This window comes from Oryx dammah, unplaced genomic scaffold (genome assembly GCF_014754425.2).
Source record: "Oryx dammah isolate SB20612 unplaced genomic scaffold, SCBI_Odam_1.1 HiC_scaffold_29, whole genome shotgun sequence".
In the NCBI taxonomy this organism is placed as follows: domain Eukaryota; kingdom Metazoa; phylum Chordata; class Mammalia; order Artiodactyla; family Bovidae; genus Oryx; species Oryx dammah.
Window position 1 is genome coordinate 48,643,195 of NW_024070213.1, and position 12,141 is coordinate 48,655,335.

The 12,141-nt window shown below is 43.4% G+C and overlaps 1 protein-coding gene across 2 annotated transcripts in view; it reads right to left on the reverse strand.

The window, feature by feature from the left end:
- TCP11L2 (t-complex 11 like 2) overlaps positions 1-12,141 on the reverse strand; it is a 41,755-nt gene that overhangs the window by 3,646 nt on the left and 25,968 nt on the right. For both annotated transcript variants that reach the window (XM_040234809.1, XM_040234808.1), the window contains 3 exons: positions 7,322-7,509; positions 6,926-7,107; positions 4,084-4,256 (listed from right to left, as the gene is read on the reverse strand). In XM_040234809.1, the coding sequence (XP_040090743.1) occupies positions 4,084-4,256; positions 6,926-7,107; positions 7,322-7,509 (543 nt within the window). The remainder of the gene's footprint in view (positions 1-4,083; positions 4,257-6,925; positions 7,108-7,321; positions 7,510-12,141) is intronic.

A 12,141-nucleotide genomic window follows, 5' to 3' on the forward strand; every position in this document is an offset into this window, starting at 1 on the left:
GACTGCAATCCACCAGGCTCCTCCATCCATGGGATTTTCCAGGCAAGTATACTGGAGTGGGTTGCCAGTTAAATACACTCATCTAATACAGACAGCTGTAATATTACTGAAATTCTTATATCCAAACACGTCTACCCCAAATCATACATTTCAGCCAGATCTGACCTGGAACTCAAAGTGCCCAGTGTCCCATGTCCATATCTTAGCCCAGACTATTTCCTGTTACTAGAATGCCCTTCCATCTCACTTCATCTCCACCAAAGTCAAGAACATCATACTGATACTAAAGTCACCTCCTTTCTGTGGTTTTCCTTACCATCTGTTATACCCTTATTATTACTCAACCTTATTATATACTCAACGCTTATTATTGTTACTTGAGAATTTCTCTCTCTCACTTCTCAGACAGTAGGCTTTCTGAGGGTGAGGGCTACTTTTTTAGCCTTTATTTCCCTGGTCTGGCAGGGAGCAGGCATGTCATAAATGTTGACTGTAGTGAAGTGAGAACGGAATGAAAAAGATCTATGAAGATAAACTCCAAACTGAAAATGCAAGGAGCCAGAGAGGAGTGGGGGCTGAGGAAGACCTGAGCCTTATCCATAATTTTTCAACAGGAGGAGATTATTCATGGAGGGGTCATTGGTACAGCTGAAGATTACTTTTTAAAAATGTAGGTGGCCATTAGCATGCAAACACAGTAGGCGTTGTGATCTTATTGTAAATAAATAGCACATCAACTGAGAACAAAGAAGGCAGACTGTGGGTACCATGAACAACAGAGGAGGAAAGCTAGGGCTAAGCTGGAGCCCTTCTTCTGTCCCAGGGATCCCTCTAAGGTCTAATATATTCTTGCTCCTCTGTAGGCAGAGAATTCAGAGCAAATGGTCCACGAAACTCCCCATTAGGCTGGCTGCTCGACTCTCATGAGCCCGGGTCTATTTTTGTCATGGTTATGGTCTGGACACTTTTCTGTGAGACTGTTTAAAGAATGCAGGTCTTTCAAAACTGTTATTATGCTGACAAGTAGTTCTGTCTGTTCTGTGGACGAGTCAGTTTTTAGGCCAAGACTAAAGTGATAGAAGCGTCTGTCCATTTAGGAGCAGCCAAACCCAGCCCCTGCCAAAGACATGCCTTGGCTTCCAGAGTCTAGGGAGAGACGCTCAAGTGAGTCATGCAAGTTGCTAGGCAACAATACTTTGAACAAGGTTATAAAATACTTCCAATTTGCAAAAGAACAGGAAACTTGGAATAGGGAGGGCTGGGTGGAAAAAGTGGCTTGACTGGATTTTAAGAGGCCTCCTCAGGGTGGGGCATCTCCTGGCCCCCAGCTTCCCCCTCTCTGGCGCTGCCAGTAGTTCCCTGATCTAAAGCAAGAGCACAGAGAACACCCGAGGCTCTGGCCAGCCTGCCAACAGGTAGCAGGGCTCCAGCTCTGACTGGAGTACCCATCAGAGCAGGTGAGAAGGTGAGTGAGACAGGAAGACTCCCTACCCTGAGACCCGCTGGTTATATGGCCTCAGGTGAGAGATACTTGACTGCTCCAAGTCTCCATGCATTCATTCATCCACTCCACTGCTGACTTAAAAAAAAAAAAAGCACAATGTGAGAGTTGCAAATTGAGTTTTATATGGGGCAATATGAGGACTGCAGCCTGGGAGACAGCACCTCAGATAGCTCTGAGAGACTGTTCCAAAGTCATAGAGGAAAGGGACAGTATATATGTGATTTTGGTGAAGGGAGAATACATGCAATAAAAAACACATTTTACAAAAGGTTTCTGCTAGTCTCGTGAAGCTTCTGCTAGTCACGAGAAACAGTCATCACTATGAAGGATTTTAGTGTTTTCCCAGATATGAGGAGATATGTGAATTGGGCTCATAAAAAGCTCCGGAGAATATCTAACTGTGTGAAGACCTATCCTGCCAGTTTTCCCCCGAGCAGAGTGCCTCTTTTCTATTCTCCATCCTGAACTCCTTTCAGCGGGTGTTAGAGGTGAGCAGCTGCAGCAGCACATGATTTAATCCTTAGAGAGGTAGACGGCAAGTGCCAATCTGTGATTGACACCTCAGTTCAATTCAGTCGCTCAGTCATGTCCAACTCTTTGCGACCCCATGAATCACAGCGCCAGGCCTCCCTGTCCATCACCAACTCCTGGAGTTCACTCAGATGGACACATCGAGTCAGTGATGCCATCCAGCCATCTCATCCTCTGTCATCCCCTCAGATATCTATTAAAGGTCATCTCTGGGCCCCACCCCCCATCGTCTGGGGAAACTGCTGTGAGCAAAGATGCATCCCATCCTCCTCATGAGATCTGTGCACTAGCGAGGGTCTCCTGGTATGAGGCAGAGATGGCTGACAGCCTGCCCCTCCTCCTCTGAGAAGCACCATGGCCCAAGTGCTGGCTGTACCACCGGAGGTGACAGGCTGTGACATGCTTGTCAGCAGTGACAGTCATGCCGGGCAGGGCTCGGCCACAGGCAGCTGAGGTTAGGCTGTGTGTGTGACTGTCCTCCCTGCCACCCCTTGAAGCCCACGTGCTGTGCACCAGAGCCCTTCAGTGGCCTGGGTGGCTTAGACTACCAGCATCCCATGTCCCCAGGGATCAGGTTGAAAGACACCCTTTAAGAATCTCAGCTAAATAATAACCAGTGTTTGTGTTCCTAGAGAAGTCAGTGCGGTGCTTTGAAAACTTGCAGATTCCTCCTGGAATGTTTGGATATTCAAATTCCACACTCTTTACTCCATCTGTTCCTCTCCCACTGCAGCTGACACTTGCTTTTTCTCCCACATCACCTTCATCCTCTTCTCATGGCCACAGCACCCTGATTCTGTCTGGGGAAAACAATTGCTTCCCTAGTTTCAGATCAGGTGTTCAGGTAAAGCTGACTCACCTTGTTTCCAGGAGCTGAACACATGTCTTAGGGTTAAGTTTCCTCCACTCTGGTCACCAAAAATGGGATGTGACCACCAACTGGAGCTAATGGGATTCAATTCTAGGGTCATAGTTTGAGCTAAGAGGGGAGGGAAACTGACTTTTTTTTTTTTTTTTGGCTTGATTTAAATATGGAAAGATGCAGGCTGGAGTGGAAGTCATCTTATTATATTGGGAAGAGACTATTTTAGAGACAGCCATCCCAGAGGAAGGCAGCGCTGAGGGATCACAAGGGGGAAACAGTGCCAAGACATCATCTGAACTCTGATTAAGCTGTACCAGCAGCCAATCCCCCCAACTGCTCTTTTCTGTGATATGAGCAAATACAGTCCCTTCCTGCGTAAGCCACTTTGTTGTTTAGTCACTAAGCCATGTCTGACTCTTTGCGACCCCATGGACTGTAGCCCATCAGGATCCTCTTTCCATGGGATTTCCCAGGCAAGAATACTGGAGTGGATAGCCATTTCCTTCTCCAGGGAATCTGCCAGAACCAGGGATCAAACCTAGGTCTCCTGCTTGACAGGTGGATTCTTTACCACTGAGCCACCTGGGAAGCCACTTCAGAGTTTTAAATTATCTGTCACAGGTAACAGAAAAAAGTCCTCATACATTCTCCATTTCCCCAGCTCACCAACACAATTTGATCCTGAGATATTTATTTTCTTAGCAATCAAGCAGGGAAAAAAAAATCCCCCCACTATGCCTCTCAGTTCTATGGGCCTTTTAACTTTTAGTCTTTCTAAGCCTGACCAAGCAAGGGGCCTCAGCTCACACAGGTTAGCTTCCATCAGAGCATGTGTCTACTTTCTGTGAACATACTGCCATCTGGTTTGGACTGCTATATTGATCTAGGAATTTAAAATGATGGCAGCATGATGTTATTTTCTTCAAAACCCTATCAGCTGGGTAGTAAGGTAGAAGACCCTGAAACATCCCCCTACTCCACTATATATACACACATAAGCAGCAGTGAGTCCCAAACCTTTGAAAATATTAATGCTTTCTTCATGTTTTCAATATTTATTCACGAAGAGAAGCAGGTAATCTGTTTAAGACTAAAATTTGACTGATACTTAACATTAGCCAAAGCCAGCGTGGTAAAGCATATTGACATTGAAGCAGAAACCAATAAAAATATAAGGACTCACCAATTAAAGACCAGATAGGATTGTCTTCTTCTTCAATGCTTGAGAATTGGCCTACAAGGTTAGCTTGAACCTCAGCATTTAAAGTTGGTAAACCTCTCTCCATTAGGGTCTTGTTAACCTCAACACAAGTCTGAATGCCAATAGAATTCAAGACTTCCTTCAAGTTAAAGGTCCTACAAAATATGAAACAATAATTCCACCAGGGACAACTTTTATTCAGCAGGATTCTGTTTGTTTTGTTTAAAAAATATACCAGCTTGTTTCAAATGTCTACCAATTTTCTCTCATACAAACAAAAATTACCCCTATTAGGATGACCTTAGAAAATAGGAAACTCCTCCCAATCACCAAGCTTTATATGCATCAGACTTTTAAATGCTTAAAACCACTCAATTCTGTAGGAAATATGAAAAGCACAGACAGAAAAATGTGGTCCCTAAAAATAAATCTGCAACCCCATTTTCAGGCAGGGCTATCAGAAAAGGATAGAAAATATTTGTTTAATTTACAGAATAAACCCTTTGGCCTGAGTGGATTCAGTCATAGATTTTGTTTTTAATGTGCTTAGAAAATAAGATAGAAACAATTCATTTATCCATGCCTATGCAGGAAACCTTTAACACCAGCCAAAAACAAGAAATAAAGACATTCAGAGGCCAACACCATAAAGACAAATTACCTAAAACTCTTGACCTATCATGATGAAAAATGAGAGATTCTTTCCCACTGTTACTTTCAAGTAGCTGATCAGTAGTTCCAAATATATACAGTCCAGAAAGATGTAAAAAGTAGTTAGTGGTGGTTATTTAATAGGTAATGAAAAAGGTATAATAGGAAGCAGCATTTGCTTTGTCCACACTATTGTGAATGATATTGAAAATTGCGTCTCGCTATTCAGAAAGGATCTTTAAGACAACTTTGTGTAAAATGGATTAAAGGATAAGACAAGGGGGGATGGTGGTGAGAGGAATTAGACAAAACAACAAAACAATCAGATAAGCAGAACAACTATAAAGAAGATGACCTAACAAACAACTAAACAGTTATTAAGAGCTAACATTTATCAAGCACTTGCCACATGCCACACACCTGCACTAAATGCTACACATGAGTCATCTTCAGTTCAGTTCGGTCGCTCAGCCGTGTCCAACTCTTTGCGACCCCATGAACCATAGCACACTAGGCCTCCCTGTCCATCACCAACTCCCGGAGTTCACCCAAACTCCTGTCCATCGAGTCAGTGATGCCATCCCGCCATCTCATCCTCTGTCGTCCCCTTCTCCTCCTGCCCCCAGTTCCCTCCCAGCATCAGGGTCTTTTCAAATGTCATCTTAAGTTGCCATAACTCTAAGGTAGGTATCTTTATATCCCTTCTTACAAGTGAGGCCATGAGACTCAGAGCGACTCAGGATCTTATTCAATGGTACGTTACAAGTCAGCAGCACAGCTAGGATTTAAACCCTGGTTTGTCTAACCCAAAAGCCTGTCCTTTTAGTAACCATTTTGCTATGTGCTTCATATGAATACTTAGGCAGTACTGGAGGGCTTCCCAGGTGGCTCAGTGGTAAAGAATCTGCCTCCCAATACAAGAAATGCAGAGATGCGGGTTCAGTTCCTGGTTAGGAAGATCTTCTGGAGTAGAAAATGGCAACCTACTCCAGTAATCTTGCCTGGACAATTCAATGGACAGAGGAGCCTGTTGGGCTATAGTCCATGGGGTTGCAAAGAGCTGGACACGACTGAGCAGCTAACACTAAGCAGTATCTGGGGACTCACTAAAGGCTTAATAAATTAGAATTCCTGGAAAATAATGGTTACCCAGTGTGGGGAAATGCTAAGAGCAGGTTTCTGCAAAATCAGAGCAGGTTTCTTTTCCTTATAGGTCTTGGGTCCTGGAATGTGAAAGAAAAGAGCCTGGCAGGTTAGCACCAGGATCAGTAGAAAGGGCAGGGACTTGACTGTCAGGCTTGAGCTCAGGCCTTGGCTTGACCTTTTCGTGGAGTACAGCCCAAGGCAAATCCTATTCTCTCTGAGCTTTAGGTCAAAATGAGAAGAGAACTCTGGATTGCCAGAATCATTTGGGCTAGTTTGGCTTTTAAGATTCTAGGATTTTATCAAGTCATGCATGTGCTCTCTGAATAACAAGCAGGAAGATGGGATGTTGGATGTATTGGGTGTAAAGTCCCTGAAAGCACCTGAGAGGACAGTCAGCAAGAGGAGCTGACATATAGAGACCCATGGAAACACCCGGTCATTGGTCAGGATTAGAAATTCTCTGACTTGGACAGGATTCCCAATAATGCAAAATTGAAATGGGATTCTAGTATTCAATGATGGTTTGACACTGAGAAATGAATTTGGCAAAGACAAAACTTTCACTGACTTGTAAAACATCTCTGAAGGACAGAGATGTCACTACTTCTGTAGGCTTCACAGAGGCTGGATCTGTGAAGCTGGTAAACATTTCGTTGCAGAAAAATGATGGAGTCAGAATAACTGAATCAGAACGCCTCTCTGATAGACCCTGAGCTTGACGAATTTCTAGGTATTGTTTGTTTTTTCCACAACATTGTCAAAGGAGAGCTTGTACACACATCCGTCCTAAGTGGAAACACTACACTCACCCTGGCACCTGTTATGGAAAAGACCTCTCCCTACCGATGAGGGACATCTAAGCCTTCAGAGACGTGAAAAGAAACTCTAGGAAAAGAAGGCATGAGCTAAGTTTCTCTAAAGCATGGTCCTGAATACCACATCCAGATTTTCCAAGGTTATTCATGTTCTCTGAAACATATGCAGAGCTGGAATACAAGGGAGAGCATATAAAAATGCTGGAACTCACTCTTTGTTCATGCCTTCAAGTAGAACAGCTGAAATCCTTTTTAGTCTGACTGCAAGCTCAGGTAGGCCTTCTGTAAGAGCACCCACCATGTTATTGGTGATAAGGGCCAGGCAGGCAATCATTTTCAGTTGATTCAGCCTTTCTGTCAGTTCCTGAAGACGTGCTCCATCTGTCATGAGTGTCTAGCATATTTAAGATGTAAAAATAGAAAGGGGAGCTCAGTACCATGAACGTGTGAGATCAGCAGTGTTACATCCAAATCCCTGTTTTTCATCTGATTCCAGTTTAGGTCATTAAACCACATGCAACACAGACAGACCAGCTGATACACTGTTTGAACTTAAGAATTAGAATATTGAAAACTTGAGGGAAGCCAAAGGGGGGGGAAAAACTCACCTCTGGTAATTCTTTTTTCTGATAATCCCACTGTAACAGTTTCAAGTAACTATTATTTAGCACCAACGTAGGGCTCAGGCTTGGCTTGGAGTTGTTTTCGGCTCCAGGCGTTAAAGTAGCCTCAGAAAGAGAAAGTAACTCTTCATGAACAGATTCTTTTATCCACTCTGTAGTTTGATCAAGAGCACCTGCAAGGGAAAAGGCCACACACTTGTCCTATGGCTGACAGACTCCTTCATTTGTGCATTCCACACATGATGAACAGTAAGAGGGCCACGGCCCTCATGATTACAACAGAAGACAGTGAGTACTCGAAGGTGCAGTGGGGTGGAGGGAGGAGAGGCTGTCTACGGTGGAATCTAAGAGGAAGAACTCCATAAGTGACACAAGGCAGATAGAGGGAAGAGCTGTCACTCCAGGCTAGAACAGACCACACAGAGAGACAGAATAATGGGAAAGCATGGCAATTTGGATGCTACAAGCAAATCTGTACTGCTGGTCCATAAAGAGGTGGGGAAGGGAAGAGAGAGTTGCAGCAGATAGCATCAGATGGACAGACAGGCCAGCTCACACATGACCTTGAGTCTTGTGCAGAGAAGTTATCTAGATTAAAAGCAGTGGTGATTAAACATTTTGGGTTCCAGACCCCTTGGAGTATCTGATCAGAGGTATGCCTTTCCCAACATGCTAATATGAATACTTTTTTTTTTTTTACTTCAGACCCAGTTCTAAGGCTTACGCCTAGAAATAAATTGTTCTTTAGACTACTGCTGCTAAGTCACTTCAGTTGTGTCTGACTCTGTGCGACCCCATAGACGGCACCCCACCAGGCTCCCCCATCCCTGGGATTCTCCAGGCAAGAACACTGGAGTGGGTTGCCATTTCCTTCTCCAATGCATGAAAGTGAAAAGTGAAAGTGAAGTCGCTCAGTCGTGTCCGACTCTTGGCGACCCCATGGACTGCAGCCTACCAGGCTCCTCCATCCATGGGATTTTTCAATATGCATTTGGTAGAATTTATAAGGAGAAAGCAATGGCACCCCGCTCCAGTACTCTTGCCTGGAAAATCCCATGGATGGAGGAGTCTGGTAGGCTGCAGTCCATGGTGTCGCTAAGAGTCGGACACGACTTCACTTTCACTTTCATGCATTGGAGAAGGAAATGGCAACCCACTCCAGTGTTCTTGCCTGGAGAATCCCAGGGATGGGGGAGCCTGATGGGCTGCCGTCTCTGGAGTTGCACAGAGTCAGACACGACTGAAGTGACTTAGCAGTAGCAGCAGAATTTATAAGGTGTCAATTGCTTTAAAATGCAGACTTAACACAGGTGCAGATTTAAAAAAAAAAAATAAACACCCAGAGAATGAAATAAAGAATAGTCACCCTGAAATTTTTCATCAGACCCAGCCCTTAAACAGGGGTAATTTATGAGCAGCTCCATTTGCTATACTAAAGCAATACCACCCCCAGAATTTCACAACTTTACTTCTCTTCAGTTGGCAAATGTTGTTCTTGGTTTTCCCAGTTTTGTTTATAAAGAAGTAAAAGACTTGCAGTCTTTAAAAGGGATCCAACAGAGAGTAAGAGTGGAAACCATCACGGGGATAATTACAATGTGGCAGTAATAAGCACTTATATACAAGTGTAATCATTTACAACTGACACATTTAAAAGCCCATTTAGTTATCTCAAACAAAAGCAACAGTGTAGCAAAGAGGTTCTCAATCCTGGCTGATGGTAGAATCACCTTGGGAATTTACAGGGAAAAAAAAAAAAGATTTTGGGTGTCAGCTCTTGGAGATTTTGATTTAATCAGCCTGAGATGGGCTCAGGCATCTGTGTTTAAACACCCCAGGTGATCTTTATATGTAACCAGGCGTGAGTACAATTGGTAAAGCAGAAAGAGCAAGAGTTTAGAGGGAAACAAGGATTTTCTCTAAGGGATCTGCTAAGATTTCAGGGGCTCCCCAGATGGCTCAGTGGTAAGGAAGATCCACCTGCCGATGCAGGAGCAGCGGGAGACAGGGGCTTGATCTCTGAGTCAAGAAGATCCCCTGGAGGAGGAAATGGCAGTCCACTCTAGTATTCCTGCTGGCATAATCCCATGGACAGAAGAGCCTTGCGGCCCCAGTCCAGGGGCCCCAAAGAGTTGGACACAGCTAAGCACACACACACGCTGCTGAGATTTCACTCCCACAAGCAAGAATATTGACTGCTCTGAGCAGCTCCAAGAGCAAGGTCAACCCTCGGAGGCACTGGTACTTGGTTTTTCATGTGAAAAAAAGCCTCTCCATTAATTTCTTCAAAGGTAACTGAGCACCAACCATACACTAGATACTGTACCTTGCTTTGGAAACTAATCAAACATTTTCCCAGTGGTACTTGTCACTTACTAGGTTCTCAGAAAGCTTTTGCTCTCTATATATGGTATGAGACCTGGCAGGTTTCCTTTTTAACTCCCTATCTCTGGAGTTAACCATGGGCTTAAGGACTGACTCAAATAGTCTCCTTCAGATTGGCAAATTGATTTGATCCCTGACACCTGAAGATATCTTTCCCTTTTACTGATATACACAGTGCATGCAAATCAAACTAAAAGATATAAGGTGTTTTTTGCAAACTTTCAGAAAGCAAGAGGAGGGAACACTTCCTACTGTACATATTAGGCCAGCTCTGTGTATGTGAGCATGTGTTCAGATGCTCAGTCATGTCCAACTCTTTTGAAATTCCAGAATATTGAAAATAGGGGCTATCTAAAGGTTTGGACAATGCCAGGGACTCCCATTCATGTATTCTGCACCATTCTCCTGGTTTACTGAATGGTGCCTGTTCAGAATTGCAAAGACTGAGAGCTAGCCTGGCCCCTATTTTCAATATTCTGGAAAATATTCACACCAAATATTCCAGTTTTCAGTTAGAATCTAGTCTGCTTATCCGTGACATTGACTCTTTTATGCCTGGCTATACCTCACTTTCCCTTTTGTTGGTACTGATTTTGAGAAATCATTTCCTTCACTCCACGCTTTTTGCGGATTTAATTAGAGGCCACATGACCAGGACCAGGCAACCTCCTTACCCAGGGGTTGGCCTGGCTGAGTCATATGCCCATCAGACTCTTTCCTGGGACTCTGAATGATAATTACAGCCTTCAAGCATGGTCCGTGTTGAAGTGCGCATTAACCATCTGAGGACGCAGCTGGGAAATTCCCTTTGTTTTTTCCTCTCCAGATTCCTGATGCCATCCTGATTTCTGGCCTTGTGCAGACTCAGGAAATTTTAGCTTTTCTGTGAACTGCCCTCTCCTTCCATTCACTTCCTTTTCTGCTAAATCAGCCAGTGAGTTTCTGGTGCCTCTGATATAACTCAACTAAAACAACACAAAACTGAAAAATCCAAAGAAAGGAATGAAGGCAGCAGCTTGGTTTACTCCTGGCTTGGCCAGGGGAGACCTGGTTTCCAGTCCCAGCTTTGCTGTTTCTCGGCTGTGCGCCTCTGTCTTTGGGCAGGTTGCTGCTGAGCATCAGCTTGCTCATCTCTAAAATGTTCCATAAATATTTCCCGAATGCCTTGGGTGCCAGGTAGACAATCATAATGCAATTTCATTTATTTTTTGAAAAATATTTATGTCCCATGAGGATTTCTGAATCACATGAAATGAAGTTCCTGAGAACATTTTATCAGATATAAGAGATGATCTAAATAAAACCTTTTCTTTCTGAGTATCTGAAAAATTACTTGTGGCCTAGGGGTTATGTGCCATTCTTTCCACAGATAATTTAGTTGTTGGATTTAATGTGGTTATTTTGCTGACATTTAAGACACATACCCAATCACTGTGTAAGGCTTTCTTGAGTGTATTTTAAATAGGGAGATGACATAAAATCTCTCTGTTGGCAAAATACAATCTTTTGGGGAGTCAACTAGGAAACCCAGAGTACTTCTAAATATTGATTTTCCAAATAATTATTTACAAAAATCATGTACACAAATAAATCCAACACTTTTGTACTTCTGTGCAGTACAGTAAGACTTTTATTTTGATAGCAGGGCACAGTGGCCGACTTTTGGCAGCGTGACTTGAGGATATAATTAACAGCTGACATACACTCTGCTTCCTGGACTCCTGATTTCTCTGGGAACATATTTAGAGCTGGGCAATAATGACCTATTTGCACAGCTGGATTCATTCTATTCTTAAATCTCTGGAAATATCCAAGTCAATGAGAAAGGTACGAGTGAAATACAAGTGACTAAGTCTGGATTTCAAGGAGAGAAACAAATCATTTGAGATGAACAAAACTGTAGTTCAACCCTACATTAAGGGTTTTGTTCAAGATTACAGGCCCATCTTGACTCAAGACATGGAGACATTTGTACACATGTATATGAACACACAGGGACACAAATGAAACCAACCAGTGAGTCTCAGGAAAATGCTGCTAAGAACATGGTTATCATATTAATAGTTCAGGTTTCAGATCCAGAGTTGATGTAGGGTTCTATTTCCCATAATCCCTCTCTGGCTTTGAAGTCAAACAATGTAACCCTAAAGTCAAGAGAATTTTTGTTGCAGAAGGATCCTTAGACATCATCTAGTCATATCTGCCACTCAATGCTAGAACTTTCTCTGCAAATACTCCCAAGGCAGCTGGTATACTGTTTGGAGAGAGTCAGTTTTGCATAGTGGTTGAATGCATACACTTTGGGGCAGAGACATGCCTGAGTTATCTAGGCTCTTCCACCCACTAGCAATCTCTTACTTTAACCTCAATTTCTTCCTTTATAAACAGTAGGTGATAACAGTCTCATAGGGTGATTTGTG